General features: G+C 46.6%; 2 protein-coding genes across 6 annotated transcripts; one reads left to right on the forward strand and one right to left on the reverse strand.

Annotated features, from left to right (window-relative positions):
- Window positions 1-895: 895 nt before the first annotated feature.
- On the reverse strand, window positions 896-6,006 carry ANKRD34A (ankyrin repeat domain 34A). Of its 4 annotated transcripts, XM_057532191.1 has the most exons (5): window positions 5,946-6,006; window positions 5,035-5,083; window positions 4,246-4,446; window positions 3,863-3,994; window positions 896-3,313 (listed from the first exon to the last, which is right to left on the reverse strand). In XM_057532191.1, the coding sequence occupies exon 5, from the start codon at window positions 3,195-3,197 to the stop codon at window positions 1,707-1,709; it is 1,491 nt and encodes a 496-aa protein (XP_057388174.1). In that variant the 5' UTR covers window positions 3,198-3,313; window positions 3,863-3,994; window positions 4,246-4,446; window positions 5,035-5,083; window positions 5,946-6,006; the 3' UTR covers window positions 896-1,706. The 4 variants fall into 4 exon arrangements, with proteins under 4 accessions (XP_057388174.1, XP_007182242.1, XP_007182240.1 ...); XM_007182180.2 differs by lacking the exon at window positions 3,863-3,994; XM_007182178.2 differs by lacking the exons at window positions 4,246-4,446; window positions 5,035-5,083; window positions 5,946-6,006 and having other exon boundaries at window positions 3,863-4,211.
- On the forward strand, window positions 2,878-15,728 carry POLR3GL (RNA polymerase III subunit GL). 2 transcript variants are annotated; one of them, XM_007182176.3, is made up of 9 exons: window positions 2,878-3,011; window positions 5,995-6,203; window positions 12,409-12,576; window positions 12,917-13,046; window positions 13,905-13,973; window positions 14,315-14,371; window positions 14,612-14,685; window positions 14,810-14,923; window positions 15,214-15,728. In XM_007182176.3, the coding sequence occupies exons 2-9, from the start codon at window positions 6,099-6,101 to the stop codon at window positions 15,298-15,300; spliced, it is 804 nt and encodes a 267-aa protein (XP_007182238.2). In that variant the 5' UTR covers window positions 2,878-3,011; window positions 5,995-6,098; the 3' UTR covers window positions 15,301-15,728. The 2 variants fall into 2 exon arrangements, with proteins under 2 accessions (XP_007182238.2, XP_057388202.1); XM_057532219.1 differs by lacking the exon at window positions 12,409-12,576 and having other exon boundaries at window positions 2,930-3,011; window positions 6,047-6,203.
- Window positions 15,729-17,049: the final 1,321 nt, after the last annotated feature.

Genomic DNA, 17,049 nt, shown 5'->3' on the forward strand with positions numbered 1-17,049 from the left:
GGCTAGATAAATTGTCCAAAATTAAATAGCCAGGAGATGGCAAAGGAGGGTTCAGACATAGATCTTCTGATCCCCAGTATTTTAACCTTTTCGTTATACCACATCGTTGGGTCATTTTCTGATTTCACCTATTCTAAGTTGAGGGAGGGAGTAAGAAAGAGTAGAATGGGTTGCTCCCATACCTCTCATTAGAGCAAGGAAGAGTTAGATTATAGGAAGAAAACCAGCAAGCTGAAAGGTCCAGGGGGACAGATTAAGACAGGTACCTTCGTTCACAGGTACCTGTCAGGCTGGGTTCCTCCAATTACTCTTACACGCACGCGCACACACACACACACACACACACACACACACACACCCTCTTTGTCCGTTGACTATCATACCATTTTTACCTAGGCGAGATTATACGATTCCTCTCTCTCTCTCTCTGTCCACCCTACAGTGGCTCAGAACTCAAGGATGGGGAAACAGAAGCAAGAAGTAGAAGAAAATGGATGAAATGCACCTGGTGAGATAAAAGTTAGGCCCCCAAGGAAAAACTGTGAGTGGTCTAGACATAGGAAGCTTGAAAGAGGGACAGTTAATCTATTGGGATATATCTGCTGATGGTGGAGGGAGGGATTCTTTGTAGGAATCTTAAGTTAAAGAATTTGAGGATGGACATAGGGGAGACTGAGGGAAATGAAAACCTATCAGATGGCTTAAAACCTTCAGGACATGGGACACTTGCCTTTTCTTCTACAACCACAGTTGGTCTCCTGGAAAGAAGGTGGCTGGAACCTCGAAGTATACCCTAGATCATTATAGCTGTAGTTAGCATCACCCTCCCTCCCTATTCCTCATTCCCCACACCCTCCACCCCCAGCAGAAGTGAGAAAACAGAGACTTCTGAACACATTTATTTGATATGTCGAGTGGAGAGAGGAGTGATTTAGGGTTACTCCCCACTTCTATCTGTGGGGGTGTTCATAAGCTCAGACAGACAGAACAGCAGCTTTGAGCCCATGACCCACCTCCTGGAAAAATGAGACAACCTGTTGTATTGGTTGGGGGAACAGGATGGGAAGAAAAAGCAGGAAGCTGAGAAGTAAAGCTGAGAGCAGGAAGGGCAGCAGCAGAACTGAGGCTGGGGATTGCTGCAGGAAATTCCCAAGGAGAGTGAAGAAGATATCCTGAAAAGTGGTTAGGGCTGGAAGCAGGGTGTGAACAAGGAGCCAAGCCTGGAGAGACAAGCAAGACCTGCAGAATGGGGTGGGATATTCACAAAGAGGGTAGAGTGTCCAAAATCATGAGCGAGCTGTGTTGCAGGGCATACATGGAAAGCAAGGGATTACTATTGCAGGAGGTCAAAGAGATTGGAGACTACCCATAAGTAGGGGCTCCCTAACGCTTCTGAACAAATGCGAGTGAGCTTGGGACCCTTTTGGGGCCCTAGCACAAATGGTCCTGTGTGTGAGTAATTCCCATATGCATGTGAAGTGGCCACGGCATGAGTGCATGTGTCTATATGACCAATAAATAAAAGTACTTACCCTTCCCTGCAAGTACGAGTACTGTGCTTGTAGACACATGTTTACCCATGTGTGCGTGCACCGAGCCCATGAGCACATGCAACAGACCCCTATGTCCGAGGTGTGTGTGTGAGCTGGTTCCTCCACCCTTCCCAAGGTCTTGATCCCCACCCTCCTTGGCTCCTCTCACTCCTCTCAGCGCCCAGGCTCCCCTGGCCCGCCTAGACTCTGGAAGCCCCCTAGCAGGCGGATCTGCTCAGTCTGCATGGAGTGGCGCCTCACCAACTTGCGCTTGGTCCTGGGAGAGCCTGGTGCCCCCGCCTGGGGAGGGGCGGGCAGCGAAGGCGCCCGACCTCCGGGTTGGGGGCGAATGTCAGGGATGGGAGGGTGGGGGCTGACATTGAGCGGGGGCAGGAAACCAGGCCGTGTTTGCGCGATGTGGTCCAGAAGCAACGTCCCCGAGCCCCTCCGCTCCAGCAACCCCGGACTCCGCCTCCGCCCGCTCAGCGGAGACACAGCCCCAGGCAGACTCTCCTGGGACTGGCGCGGGGAGGGAACAGAGCCGGCTGGAGGGAGGGTCAGAGGGGAGGCGCTGTATCTGCGGCGCTCCAGGGACGGGCGGCTGCACTCCGGCGAGTCGGGGCAAAGATTTCCGGGGATATCGAGCTCCACCGGCTCCATGCGGCTCAGTTTCTGCCTCAGCCCTGAAGGGGGACCAGGCTCCTGAGCTTCTGGCGCTGTGTTTCGGCGCGAGAGAGGACCCCCACCCGTCACTTTCTCCGCCCACGGGGGCGGGTCCTCTGGGCCTTCAGTGCTATGACGTCTGGAAAGACGCGGTCGACCTGTCAGGGTCAGGCCGTTGAATTCGGTGGTCAGGCGCTCAATCCCCGGCCTCCCTTCGGCAGGAGGGACCGGTTGAGGAGGGGCCACTAGGCCCCAAGGCTCGGAGTTGAGCCTTTTGAGTGGTTTCGGAGGATGACGGGGTGGTTTGGGGAGTGGCTCAGAAGGGGAGGGGTCATCGGGGGGCTTAGGAAGAGGGAATTCAAATACGTCCCGCTTCTCCTCTTCTTCCTGGGCGCGAGGGGATAACAATCCCTGTCCTCCTACTCCTGCAGTCTGCAGTTGGATTTCCGAAGGCGACGTGCAGACCCCCGGGCTAGGATGAGCGGGAGCGGGGTCCTCCACCCCCGGGGACGGTGGGGAATTGAGATACTGCCGGGTCTTCTTGGTGCCCGAGGGCGAGGTGTCGGTGGTGATGATGATGACCTCCGTGCCCTTGGCCTTACAGGCGTCCAGCAGCGTGGCAAGGGTCTCGCGATCCCCGCGGTCCAGGGCGTGGACAAGCGCCGAGGCGCCAGCGTGATCTCGGACTGAAGGGTCTGCGCCATGGGCAAGAAGCAGGGAGGCCACCGCTGCGCCCCCGCCGCCGGCGCAAGCGTGCATAAGCGCCGTGCGCCCTAGGCGATCTGCGATGTTGGGGTCCGCGCCTTGCTCCAGAAGGTAGCGTACCATGCGCGCCTTGTTCTGGGGGTCGTCGTAGCGGGCCCGACAGGCCGCCATTAGCGCAGTCTCCCCTTGGGCATCACCCTCATTCACGTAGGCGCCCCCCTCCAGAAGCAAACGGGCCAAGCGTAGCTTACCCTGACCCACAGCCCGAAGAAGAGCGTGGCCCTCGGTGTGCAGCATAGCTGCCGCTGGGGCGAAAGCACCGATGGAGCCGGGACTGGGACCTGCCGAGGATGGCTAGGGGAGTGGGGGTGGTGGCTGGCAGAGGCCCGAAGGCTCAGTGGCGAAGCCAATCCCTGCAAAAAAGAGAAAGATCTTATTTACTGATTCAGGCAGGGAAACTGAGGCACTGGTGGAAGGACCGGCGTGGGGCGGGGGAGACCTCCCCGGCACTGCACACAGTCCTTCTTCTAACTCCTGCCTTGAGCCGCCCCCATCCCCCCAGCGCATGCCTGAGGAGGTGGGAAGGGTGCACCCGCACTGAAGGACGAGCGCCAGTGCAAATGCGTACGTGCACGCGCAGGGATATCCGCACCGCCACCCTCACCCCACGGCTTATCAGACCTTTCCAGCATCCCCCTTTTCTTATCCGTACTTGGAATCCCCCTTCCTAGGATGCTGAACGCCACCCCCCGACACACATGCACCCATACGTTCACACACAGTCCCATTCCTAACCTCTTTTAGGTTGCCACAGCCCCACAAACTGAATGGGGGGAGGGAGGCAGCTTGCGTTTGGGACCTAAAACGGGTGGGGGGAGAATTGCGGGTTTCTTTTGCCCCTGCTACATTCCCCATCACTCCTTGCTCTTTCCCCTTCCCAGGTTGTGCACCCAAATAGATACCTGTAAGTCCGCAGAATCTCCTCCGGGCCAGGACTGAGGCCAGGGCCACGGGGCAGCTGGGGTGGCGGAGCCGGGTTCCTGGGGGCCCACATGGCGTGGGGGTGGGCACCCGGATTCCCTGGGTGTCAGTATCTGCGCCCGGGCACAGAATCCTGGTCCCTCCTCCCGGTGCGCCCCGGGCACAGCGCCGGCTCGGGAGGAGAGAAGCTGAGGGGGGGGGGGGGGGGCGGAGCTCTGCCTCTCTATTTATAGCCTAGTCTCTGAGGGTGGGGGCGTCGGGCACCAAACCGTTACCCCACCCATGCACACATAAACCCTCAAAAGCTAGAGGCTCCAATCCTGACTTCCCTTGCTTAGCCGACCTCCCCTCAGTCACAACAAACCTAAGTGTTCCTTAGGAGACTCCTCCGCGACCCAGACTGGGACCATCCTAGTTCTTCGCTGAGCTTCAGTAGATCCCCATTCTCCGAGCTTGGTGTGTTGATGCGCGCCTGTGCGCCAGATCTGACCTGCCACACACAGCACATGGCACACTGTGCAGAGGGGTGGAGAGAGGCGATGGCGATCCACAGCCGGAGTCCTTACTGTGCAGAGAGAGGCAAGAGTTGTGGCTGCCTTCTCGTAGTTTAAATGTCAGGGGGAGCTGGAGTCACACAGCGATACATCTTCATCCCACCTCCCCCAAAACGGAACATGTACCACAAATAAACTTGGACCTTAGCTCCCTTGTACAGACCTCTTAGATAAGTATGAGGAGGTTGGATATCTGGGGTCATTTTTAGATACGGCAAGGGGCATTCCCAGTTGTCTCTTCTCCATATTCTTGGAGGGGTGGGAAGGAGAGAGAGAGAAAAGGGGCAGAGAAGAGTTAACCTTGTAACACATCCTCTCTCATTGCATCTCTTTACTCTCAGTCTTGCTTAGACTCATTATTTTTCCATCTCACTTAAAGGTCTCTGTTTGAATCGCTCCTTAAAGTCTTCTTCTCCCTGTCTGTAGCAGTCGGTTTCTCTCACTGTCTGTCTCTGCCTCTCCTCACCATCTGCCCTGTCTCCATGGTTACCATAGCTTCCATCTGCATATTTTAGGAATGAGTTTGTGTCCAGCTGGAAGGCATCAGGGGGAATGGGAGGGGGAGTGAGAAAAAAATCCTAAGGATTTGGAAAACTCACCTGAGGTAATTCAGAGGCTGGAGGCCACCAGATGCAAGATACAATGTTCCTGGAGAAGGGGGAGAGAGAAATATTTGCAGGGAAGCTACCCATTTTTACTAGCTGCCATTTATTGGAAACCAACCATGTGCCAAGTACTTTACATATATTATCTCCAATCCTCACAACAACACTATAAAGTAGGAATTATTTTCTTGTTATAGATGAAGAAACTGAGACTTAGTAAAGTTAAGCAAGTTCTCCAGAGCCTCACAGCTCTGTTTCTGTCCTATTCCAAAGACTTGGTGCTTGCCACTCCACCTACAGCCTTCCCAGTCCAGAGGCTTCACTCCCAGGGCCATTTTCCCTGATGTCTGGGTTATTGTTCTTGACTAACTCCTATATCTACTCCTTAGTTCTTGACTAACTTCTATCTCTACTCTAAACTCTTTCCCTCTGCTTGTTTTTTGCGAAAGTGGGACTCCTCCTCTCACCGTGCCCCCTTTTACCAAGGGCTAGGAGGAGCTGGAAGGCAGTGGGAAATGCAGGAAACACTGGATTCCTTCCCTGTCTCCTCAACTCTGGTTATCTGATTCCTAATCCTTCCTTTCCCAAACCCTCTTTCCATCTTCTCACGGACATGGCAGCAACCCACAGGAAAATATTTTTCTAGAAAAGAAATAGTCATTGGTGGTGCTGGAGGGAGGCAGTGCAGGATTGAAGGGAAGGTTGGAGTAACGGAGGAGAGGCCCAGTGCGAAGACAGAATCACAAAAAGAACGACCCCTAAGAAGCAGGTTTCACAGAGGTTCATTTCTCTGTGGAAGCTCCCTCAACAGAGTCCCTCGGTGAGATGTGAGAGTCAGGTTCCCTCTGTGAGCTGTCGCTAGCCAGGGGGATCCTCCATCTGAGATGAGGTGTGAAATGACTGACCCCTGGTTGATTCTGCAACTCCATCTCTCTCCTCACCCGGCTTCTCTAGCCTGAGTTCCGGCGAACTCTCTCTCTCCCTCCCTCCCCTCCTCGGCTTCAAGTGGGCGGACCTCCCTCCTCGGCTTCTCCAAGATTGGCCGGGAGAACTCACCAATGGGGGAGCTCTGGGAGGCGGACCTAGAACGCCAACAGCTTGAGGAAGACCAGCAAATTTCAAGTTGGCTGCGGCGTGTTTTCCGCGTGGGGGAGGGGCAGCAGGTAAGGCCCCGACTTGGTGGCTCTGACCTGGTTCCGTTCCACACCTTCCGAACTAGTTCACCAGGGCCAAGCTTCTAGATAGATAGACAACGCTTTCCGGCAGCCTGTTGGATCACCCCCCTTCTAGTTGCCTACCCTTCTCCTCTGGGCTCCCATTGCTCTGTTGATTGTATACCAGAGAACCGTAGTTTTCTTTCGCGCAAAGGGGAGATATATTAAAGGAGAAAGTGAAAGACTCACTCTGGTACCTCTGACTCTTTGCTATGGCGTCAGCTTCCCCTAAATCTATTACTATTAAGAGCCTGATAAACTCCTGTTATCTATCAAGACTCTGATGAAATGTTACCTTTACCTGTAGCTTTCACCTACAGGTAAGGATCACCTTTTTTTGCAGAATTAATTGTTCCCCAGTCTGACGATAACATTTTCGGCATACCTCTGTTGGAGCACTTAGTGCTCAATCCCTCTTTAATGTTTCTGTTCTTTTTAGAATATAAGGTTTTGTAGGGCAGGTTCTAATATTTAATACACAGTGCCCAATAAAGGTTAATTGGATGGAATTGATTGGGGAGGAAGAATTTAAACTCCTGATGTAATTAGGGAAAAATTAATGAAAGATAAAACAAAATACAATACAGTATATAATTATGACCTCTTAAATTAGTGGTTCATAATATAATTGCTCCCACAGTCCAGAGAAGGGAGAAAGCTAAGAGGACTGGGATGGTGAGGGGAGGCTTTAGGAATCACAAAGTCTTAAGTTTGGAACAGACCTTAGAAATCACGTATTCATTCATTCATTCATTTTTAAGCAAATATTTATTGAGCATCTACTATATGCCAGACATAATGCTAGACAATGGGGATCATAGTGAATCCTCTACTTTAGATATGCATCCTTCCTTTGATAAACCATATTTAGTAAATGGATATCCAGCTTCAGTTTAAACTTCATAGTAAGAGAACTTCCTATCTCACTTTGTTCTTCAATCAATATCTAACAAATAAAACAAATACGTGGCTCAACAAAATGCATTCCACATTTCCACTGTAAAAGAGGAAGAGCTGTCCTAGTGGTAACATTCTTAAAGATAAAGAAAATCATCCCTTTTGTTTTCTGATTATAGAAGTAATATACATTTATACTAGAAAACTTGGAAATACATAAAGATATAAAATATCTATTATTTCATGACCGTGATATAGTGTTATTATTTTAATATGTATCCTTTCAATTTACTTTCTGCTTGTATACATATGTATACATCTGTTTGTTTGTGTATATATTACACACATAGGGCCATACAACAAATACAACTTTATATCATGCTTCCCCCACTTTACATTATATTGTGAACATTTTTCTGCCTTTAAATATTATTTGAAATAATTATTATGTCTACATAATAGTCTAAGATGGATGTTTGATTTTTTTTTTAACCATTCATTTTTTTGTTGGACCACTTAGGTTATTTCAGAATTTGTGCTACCATGGATAGCTCTTTGATAAACATGCTTTTACTTATATCTCTGACTATATATCTGATGATTTCTTTAGGATAAGTGTTTAAAGTGGGATTACTGGGTTGAGGATATGAACTTTTAAAAGGCTGTAGATTCAAGTGGTCAAATTGCTCCCCCAAAAGACTGTGTTCATAGTCCTTCCAGTAAGGTATGAGAGTGTCCATCTCAAAAAAACCCATGGCAGCCTGATTATTTTTTAAATCTTTGTCAATTTGATAGGTAAAGAATGGTTTTATTGGCTATTCTTTTCTTAATTGCCTATTTGCACATTTATTCTATTAATGTTTTTTGCACATTTATTCTATTGGGATGATTTTTTTTCGTTTGGATTTCCATGAATTCTAATATGAGTGTTAACTCCTTGTCTTATTTATTACAAATATAGCAAACTGTAAACATTAGAGTGCTCCAGGCCTCAGTCCCTGGATCTCTTCTTTTCTCTCTTCACATCCACTCCTTTAGGAATCTCACCCAGTCTCATGGCTTGAAACATTTGTATACTGAGAACGCCACTAGAATGTAAGCTCCATTTAAACTCCATGGGTGCAGGAGTTTTTTGTCCGTTTTGTTCACTGATACATCCCTAGCACTTAGAACAGTGCCTGGCACTTAATAAGAACTCAGTTAGGTATTCACTGAATGAATTTAGATGGTTTTTAAATTATTATTATTCCCATTTTACAGATAAGGAAACAGGTTTACAGTTATTAAATAAATTGCCGAAGGTTGTATAGCTAGAAAATGACTGAACTGGGATTCAAATCCATGTTCTTAACCACTGCATGTACTGCCTTTCTTAAATTTGTTGTAACTGTTTTTCCGCATGTTCTGTTGAAACCTGATTCATAGTAACTTCTACCACATCACACAGTTATGCTTAATTGGGAATGAGTGTAATGTGTATAAGATGTTGTTGTTGGCAGGGGAAGGAGGGTACAGGGGTAAACACTAGGGAGGGTTGATGTTTACGGAGGAGCAGTCTGGGACCAGGTTATGGGAAACCTTAAACATCTTCAAGAATCTAGACTCAATCACAATCTTAAATAGAAGAGACTCATTGTAGATTCCTGAGCTGAGTGGGGTACAGATAGTTTACAGTTTCCCAACCACCAGTTTAGTGCCTTAATTAACTAAAATTTTGTCTTCTTTTTACCCCACATCCTTGAGGGTCACTTGGTTAGTATGTGGAAATGGAGTTAGATTTGTCTAACCTCAAAGCTCATGGCTTTTTCTTAACTCCTCACTGCTTTGCAATCAAAACAGCTGCTGTCTCCACTGCTAGAACTGTATCTATCAGGTGGAAAGACACCTAAGCCGGCTAGTTAGTGTCTTTTCCCTTGAAAGGGCCTGAAGACATGGTGGCAAATTCTTACTACTTCTCTAGTGTCCGTAAGACATCCTCTCTCCTCTAATGTGTTCTTTAAGTCAGATCACAGTTTAATCTATTAACTAACAGCCATCTTTTCCTGACATTTTTCTTGGCGCTTGGACTTGAAACTTTCCAAATTCCTCAGGCACACATTTTCCCACCTCTCCTTCCTGTTACATATTGTTAATCTCATCTACTATGCTGTTTTACTATATTTTTAATTTTTTAATGAATATTTTTCTCTTATTACAAAAGCAGCACCTATTCAGTACAGAAAAAAAAACCCATAAAATACACATCATCAAAGAAACCCGAAAACCCATCACCTCTGATTAACCAATGTTAATTTTTGTTGTATATCCTTCAAGAACAACTTTTTAATTCATATATCTGGGTAGGTGTATGTGTTTGACAAAATAGATTACCTTGTACATATTTTAAAATCTTTTTCCCCCTAACTAATCTTTAGTGGAGTGCATTTTGTTGAGCCATGTATTTCTTGTTTTATTTGTTGGGTATTGATTGAAGAACAAATATCCAAAAATGGGGTGACCTGCAAAGTGAGAGAGGGGGTTCTCTTACTAAAAAGTTTAAATTGAAGGTGGATAACAATTTACTAAATATGGTTTACCAAAGGAAGGATGCAGGTCTAAAGTAGAGGATTCAATATGATCCCCATTGTCTAGCATTATGTCTGGCATATGATAGATGCTCAATAAATATTTGTTGAAAGAATGAATGAATGAATACACGATATCTAAGTTCTGTTCCAAACTTGAGACCTTGTGATTCCTAAAGCCTCCCCTCACCATCCCAGTCCTCTTAGCTTTCCGTGGGAGGAATTATATTATGAATCACTAATTTAAGAGATCATAATTCTATACTATATTGTCTCTTGTTGTTCCATAGCTAACATATTGTTAGTATGTACCCTTAATATGATGTGATGAAAATGGCTCTTTATCTCTGTGATCTTCCTCCCTGAAACACACAACCCCAGTCTAATCAAGAGAAGAACATCAGAAAAATTCAAACAGAGGAACATCCTATAATACACCTAACCAGTACTCCTTAAAACTGTACTGAAAGACAAGGAATGTCTGAGAAACTGTGAATTTTGAATTGCTACTCAAGTTTCTTTCTTTTTTTATTAAGAAAATTTATCTCTTAAAACAGTTTTAGATTTACAGAAAAACTGAGCAGATAGTACCAAAAGTTTCCATATGCCCTGGCACCAGTTTCCCCTATTATTAATGTCATATATTAATATGGTATATTTGTTATAATTAATGAACAAATATTGATACATTATAATTATTCAAGGTCCATACTTGATTTGGAGTTCCTTAGTTTTACCTAATGCTCTTTTTCTGTTCCAGGATCCCATCCAGGATACCACATTACATTTAGTTATCATGGCCCTACTATGTATTGAATATGTCTATACATACATATACTTACATGCACAAACATATATGTATATGTATGTATACATACATAAATGAAATTGAAAGGATACATGCAAATACTAATAATGATTATTACTACATCACGGTCATGAAATAATAGGTATTTTTATATATACCTTTGTGTTTTTCCAAGTTTTCTAGAATAAATATATACTACTTCTATAATTAGAAAACAAAAGGAATGGTTTTCTTTGTTTTTATGAAGGCCACCACTAGGACAGCTCTCTCTCTTTTACAGTGGAAGTGTGAACTTTCCTTGTTTTTGATGACCTTGACAGTTTTGAAGAGTACTGGTCAGGTATATTATAGGATGCTCCTCTGTTGGAATTTGTTGGCTTTTTTCTCCTGATTAGACGGGGGTTATCAGTTTGGGGGAAGAGGATATCACGTCATATTAAGGGTACATAGTAACAATATGATTTAATTTTGTTCATGTTGAAACCTTGGTCATCTAACTGAAGTAATGCTTGTCCAGTTCTGCACTGTAAAGTTACTCCCCCCACCTTTCCAAAATTGTTTTGGACAAAATTCCCTATACACAGGCCACACTTAAGGAGTGGGGAATTACACTCTCCCTTTTTAGGGTGGAATCTACATAATTTATTTGGAATTCTGCATGAGAAATTTGTTTTTTCTCTACCATGTATTAATTTGTTCAAACATTTATTTATATCAGTATGGTCTCTTGGATATTTATTTTATACTTTGGTGTTATAATCCAATACTACTTTACTTTATTGCTCAAATTGTTCAGGCTTTGGCCATTGGGAGCTCTTTCAGTCGACTCTTATGCCCCTTTGACACAGCCCCATCAATATGTGTGTTGTTCTTTTGAGCACTTTCTTACTTTCTGGCACTACAAGATGCTTCAGTCTCATCCTGTATATTTCCTGCCCCAGTCCTAGAATCGGCCATTTCTCCAAGAAGCCCTGGTTCCTTTTATTGGAAAATGGTATTAGGAGCCAAGATCTGGGTGCTAGGTATCTTCCCTGCTACTGGGATTTCATTTCCTTCAAGTTTCATTACCATTTGATGACTTTCTTTATCCCCCATGCTATCTGACTGGCTTCTCAAAAATGATGACAAGAGGCAAAGTTCAGTTACGGTAGCAGGAGGAACTTTCAATTCATCATAGTTGATCACAGTGGAATGGGCTGCCTTGGAGGAAAATGGACACCCTCTCTTTAGGAAAATGCCACCAGAAGCTGAATGACCAACTTACAGAGGGTAGTACTGTAGTGGGAGGGTGTTTGGGCTAGAAGACTCCATGGGTCCTTCCAATTCTAAGATTCTGTGTTTCCAGGTGGTGTTTAAAAAGATCAACTTGATTGTAATGGCTCTTCTCACATACACCCCCACCCCCAATCAAATGACAGTGAGACTGATGACTCATTCCTGTTTCCTCCCAGTGTCTGGCACACTACCTTTTTCATGGTAGATGCTTAATAAATGTTTTGCTGAAATGCATTGCATTAGATCGAGTTTAGGCCTGGTTGGGTTTGGAAAGTGAGGGAGAGAAAGAATTCAAAGATCATATGTAGATATGCAGATGGTGATAAACATCAAATTAACTTAGGGGCGTAGGAAAGTTTTATCCAAGGGTCTAGTCACTTTCCTCTTTGTGCTGCAGTTCCCCCATATTGCACTTATCTGTCCTCTTGGAACCGTGTCTCATCCATATTTTATATTTTTAGAAATACCTTGCTTGGCACTATGCCTTCTCAAAATTTGTTGAATTAAACTGGCTTTTCAGGTCTCTGGGAGAAAAGATTGAGTGTCTTGTACCTCCCTGGCTTCCTGTCCATTCTACTGTACTTTTTCTCTTTGTTTTTGTCTTTATCAGGTTTTTCCTATTGGATGTCTGAATCCCCAGGCCGCCTCCATCATGGCCAGCCGGGGTGGGGGCCGGGGTCGTGGCCGTGGCCAGTTGACCTTCAGCATGGAGGCTGTGGGCATTGGGAAGGGGGATGCTTTGCCCCCACCCACACTGCAGCCTTCTCCACTCTTCCCTGTGAGTGTCTGCCCTCCTTTCCCAAGACTCCCATATGGCCCTGGCTGACTGTGTATGATCCTGGATTCCTCCTGAGCCATCATAAAATCATCCTCATCTTGCCCCTCCCTGTCTGTATGCTCCCAACTTATATGGGATGTTTTCCAGACAAGGAAGTGTCCACCCTCACTTTTTATATTCTCAGCTCCCCAGCTTTCAAAATGCTGTGTTGCTCCGCCCATTTGCCTTGGTCCTCTGCTCAGTGGGAGCATTGGATTGAATTGTGGGGAGAGGAGAGGCCCTCCCAGATTTGTACTCCAGCATTTTCTCCCTGAATTGACCATTGCCTCTGCCTCCTTAGCCCTTGGAGTTCCGCCCAGTGCCTCTGCCCTCAGGAGAGGAAGGGGAATATGTCCTGGCACTGAAGCAGGAGCTTCGAGGGGCCATGAGGCAGCTCCCCTACTTCATCCGGCCTGCTGTCCCCAAGAGAGGTCAGTTCGAATGCTAGTATCATGTTCTGAGTGCCTTCCATGAGTAGTGCCCTATACTTAGCACCGCTGGGGCCCAGAGAGGCCAGAAGAGGCACAGAAAGCTCACTGCCTAACTGGGGAGATCACAATAATTACCCCTGCATTTAAAGTGCATTATGGTATCCATGGTTTGTTTTGAGTCTCACAATAGTCTTGGAAAGTAGGAGGTTAAGTATTAAGATGCCCATTTTACAGATATAAATGGGGAGATGTATTAAAATTTTTAACAATCTGGATATTGCAGGTACCAACCAATCAGAAGGACTTGAGAAGGGGTCTCTGAGAAGCTCTGTAATTAAAATATTATCCCTTTGGTTTGTGGATCATGGAGAGGTCAGGGAGCCAGGAGGGACTGGAGAACAGGGTGTACTTGGGAGGTCTGGGATAGTGGATATTTACCAACTGGTGTGGAAGTACAGTATTTCAATGTATTGACAACCAGTGCTTTCCTACTAAGCCCTAGAAGCTAAAGTTCAGAGAGATGAAACACTTGCCTAAGTTAGTCCCATTAACAGGGAGTAAAGGGAACACTGAAACCCTCGTTTCTTGCTCTAGTATACTTTCCACTGTACCACACTACCAGTCAATATAGCCATGCCTTTGCATTAAGGGAGATAACAAAAACATTGTAATTTGAGGTGGCAAAAGGACAGGTTAGAAGAGTGTTGAAGGTCCTCATGGAAGCTGACCCCCTGGGCTCTGGGTCTGGGGTGAGGAAAAAGACAATTTCTGAGTTTTGAGAGGGCTGGACCTCAGGAAGAACCCTGTTCTAGGGCTCTGAAAGGATAAAACTTTGACCCTTGACCTCTGATCCCTCAGATGTGGAGCGTTACTCAGACAAATATCAGATGTCAGGGCCGATTGACAACGCCATAGATTGGAACCCTGGTAGGTGATGGGCCCTTTCATTGACCTCCCTTCTTTCAAATGCTTGAGATGCCTCAAGCCACAAGCCACCACCCTATCCACCCTCCTCTGTCTCCACCTTCACCCTATTCAGGAGCCTTAGATGTGCTCCAAAACACTCTCAGACTCTACCTAAAAGCCTATTAAATGGCCCCCACTCCTCTGGAGGCATCCAAGCCACAGTTTTGTTCCAAGCAACTTTGACCCAGCCCCTTCCTTCCTCACCCTTAACCCTGATCCTTACCTGTCCTTTAAAAGAGTCATCATTCATAGGACACCCCAGGGCAGAGTCTTGCTGACTTCTACATTCCTGCTATTCCTAGATTGGCGACGTCTACCCCGGGAGCTAAAGATCCGAGTGCGGAAGCTACAGAAGGAGCGTGAGTGTATCTGGAAAAAATAGGGAAAAGAGAGGTTTCCTTCATCAGCTGTAGGGCCAAGGCTGCTGGTGGTCTTGCCTGCCCTCCCAATTCCTACCTACCCAGTCTACCCAGTATTGTTGCTGGGTGCCATGATGGCCACATGAGGGCAGCAGAGTGACATGGTCTATGCAAGAGGGTGGGGTAGAAAGCTATCTAGGAAGTTTGCTCTGATGGTTCACCTTTTGATCCTCTCACCAGGGACCACCATTCTACTCCCCAAGAGGCCCCCTAAGACCACAGAAGATAAGGAGGAAACAATACAGAAACTAGAGGTAAGGAAGAAATGTGCATAGAGACCACCTGGGCGCCAGATTCATTCCTCCCCTTTGGCCCATGTGTGCCTCAATTTTTCCCTTCTGCGAGCTGAGTTTCTCTTCCTATTCATCCTCACATAAGACCCTGGAGAAGAAGGAAGAAGAAGTGACTTCAGAGGAAGATGAGGAGAAAGAAGAAGAAGAAGAGAAGGAAGAGGAAGAAGAAGAGGAGTATGATGAAGAAGAGCATGAAGAGGTGAAGGGGACCTCCTTTCATTGTCAGGCCCCCTTTCTTCCACTCATAAGCTCTGGGATCTCAACTTCAGAAGGCTGGAGGGCCAAAGGAGATAGTGCCTCCAAAGGATAGCGTCCTCCACTTTACCTGTCCCTAGGCTCTTCTCAAGAGTGAACTACAGCTTGAATGCAGAGTGAACTATAGGCCTGGAATGCTGTGATTGGGAGGGGAGGGGACTGGTACACAGGGAGGAAAGAGAATGCTGAAAGCATGCCGACATACCTTTCTTCCTTCCTTTCTTTCTATTTCAGGAAACTGATTACATCATGTCATATTTTGACAATGGAGAGGACTTTGGGGGTGACAGTGATGACAATATGGATGAGGCTATATACTGAAGAAGGACTCTAAACAATACCCTGGACATTCATATCTTTCTTGATTTGGGACACAGCGAGTAACTGTCCCCTATTATTTGGTTTTGTGGACAAGCAAATCATTTGCTCAGAATCCACATAATCTGTTTGGTCCCTGGAGATAGGAATAGAGAGTGACAACAGATAGCTCTCTTTTCTACCCTTCCCCTCCCTCTCTTCTGTGGTATTGTATCACCTCTGATATCTTGGGGAAAGGACAGAGGACCAATGTCTTAATTGTATGAAAGGGAGAAAGGAGGGTCGAAAGAAGGCCTGGAGTCATTAGAGCTGAGACAGCTGTGCACATGCCCCTACCCATTTATAGTTCTTTGTGGAGATAATTAGGGGTGCGAGCAGTTAGGAGGAATAAGGCCAGTTTTATATTTTTAAATAAAATGTTTTTATCTGTCTCTTTGTCCAGAGTGAAACCTAGTGGGAGAGGGCTGGAGGAATGAAGGGGATGCCTAGTAAGCCATTCTTCTCTCCTCACCTGTTAAGAGTCCAGTGTGACACACTGGGGGTTACAGCCTTCCTGTCCTTTGCCCCTTCCCTCCTACCCCCATGGTGGGACACCTAATCCCCATCTAGCGCTGCCAAGGCACATTCAGGAGCTCATCTGCAGGGCTGCGCAGAGAGAGTTGTATACAGCCCACGCCCTGAAGACCAGCTGGCTTCTGGGCTTCTGGTCCTCAGGCAGTGGGGACGACATGATTCACGTGTGTTCACGTGTTCACAGGGGCACAGGCCCTCACTTTCCCACGCTTGACCTTGATCTTGTCCTTGTTTACAAGGAATGATTACAGCTATTTTTGTGGGTAGAGTCAAGAAAGCCAGGTGTGGGGAGGGACTAGGGAGGAAGTGCTGATTCTTCTTCAGCACACTCGCCCTCTTCCAGGCCCTGGAGACCCCACTTTGAAAGGTGTGTCTGTGAAGCAGGAGCCCCCTAAATATCCTATTCTCCACTTCCGGAAGCTGCTGCGTGGCTGAGTTGCAGTTTCCCTTCTGTGGAATTTAGTTAGCCTTTCTCTCACTCCCTTCTTGTGGGGAGGGGGAGGGGGTAGGCAGTGTTGCTTTACAGGAAGTAAGGAGGGTGCGGAGGAAGGGGGTGACTTAGGGACACTCAGCTCTGAGAGGTGCTTTCTCACCCACACAGTTCTCCCTTGGGTGAGGTCACTTCCCTGGGCTCTGATTGGCTTCCGAGGAAGCCCTAGATGTACTGATTGGTTCCAGCCACTTGACATGCAACAGTCACGGGCGAGCTGCGTGTCCAGAATAGGGACTGGATAAGGAGGCAGGCACAGATAGCTGGGATGCTGTCATAGCGACCTTACTAAACATTTGAAAGCCATAAAGATGGGATGCAGGAGAATCTTCAAGAAATTCCCCAGCCACATTCAGGTAGGCAGACTGAATTCCCTGTGGCATCAAGTGATAGAGACTGGCAATCTAATGTTAGATACTTCTGACCCAATTCTAAAGAATGAATAGGGGCTGTGACTGCATTGAGGGAAAGCACCTTAAAAGCCTGGTTTGGGTGTGGTAGTAAGTGTTAAGGTAGAAGGAGCCAAGAGAACAGAGAAGGAAACAAGAATAGAAATAGAACATTCCAGAGTTATTGAGCAATTTGGATGATTGATGTGCTTCCTTTTCTAGGTCTCTGAGGTATTGTGTGAGTGGAATAGGGGGAGGGGCCAGGGGACCTGTCACTGGGGTTTCCCATAGTCACACTGT

Source organism: Balaenoptera acutorostrata, chromosome 1 (assembly GCF_949987535.1).
Source record: "Balaenoptera acutorostrata chromosome 1, mBalAcu1.1, whole genome shotgun sequence".
NCBI lineage: Eukaryota > Metazoa > Chordata > Mammalia > Artiodactyla > Balaenopteridae > Balaenoptera > Balaenoptera acutorostrata.

Excerpts from the sequence above, each read along its gene's own strand:
- ANKRD34A (XM_007182180.2), bottom strand. The coding sequence starts at position 3,197 with ATGCTGCACACCGAGGGCCACGCTCTTCTTCGGGCTGTGGGTCAGGGT.
- POLR3GL (XM_007182176.3), top strand. The coding sequence starts at position 6,099 with ATGGGGGAGCTCTGGGAGGCGGACCTAGAACGCCAACAGCTTGAGGAA. Across the intron at positions 14,686-14,809 it reads AAACAATACAGAAACTAGAG|ACCCTGGAGAAGAAGGAAGA; the intron begins GTAAGGAAGAAA and ends TCCTCACATAAG. Across the intron at positions 14,924-15,213 it reads ATGAAGAAGAGCATGAAGAG|GAAACTGATTACATCATGTC; the intron begins GTGAAGGGGACC and ends TTTCTATTTCAG.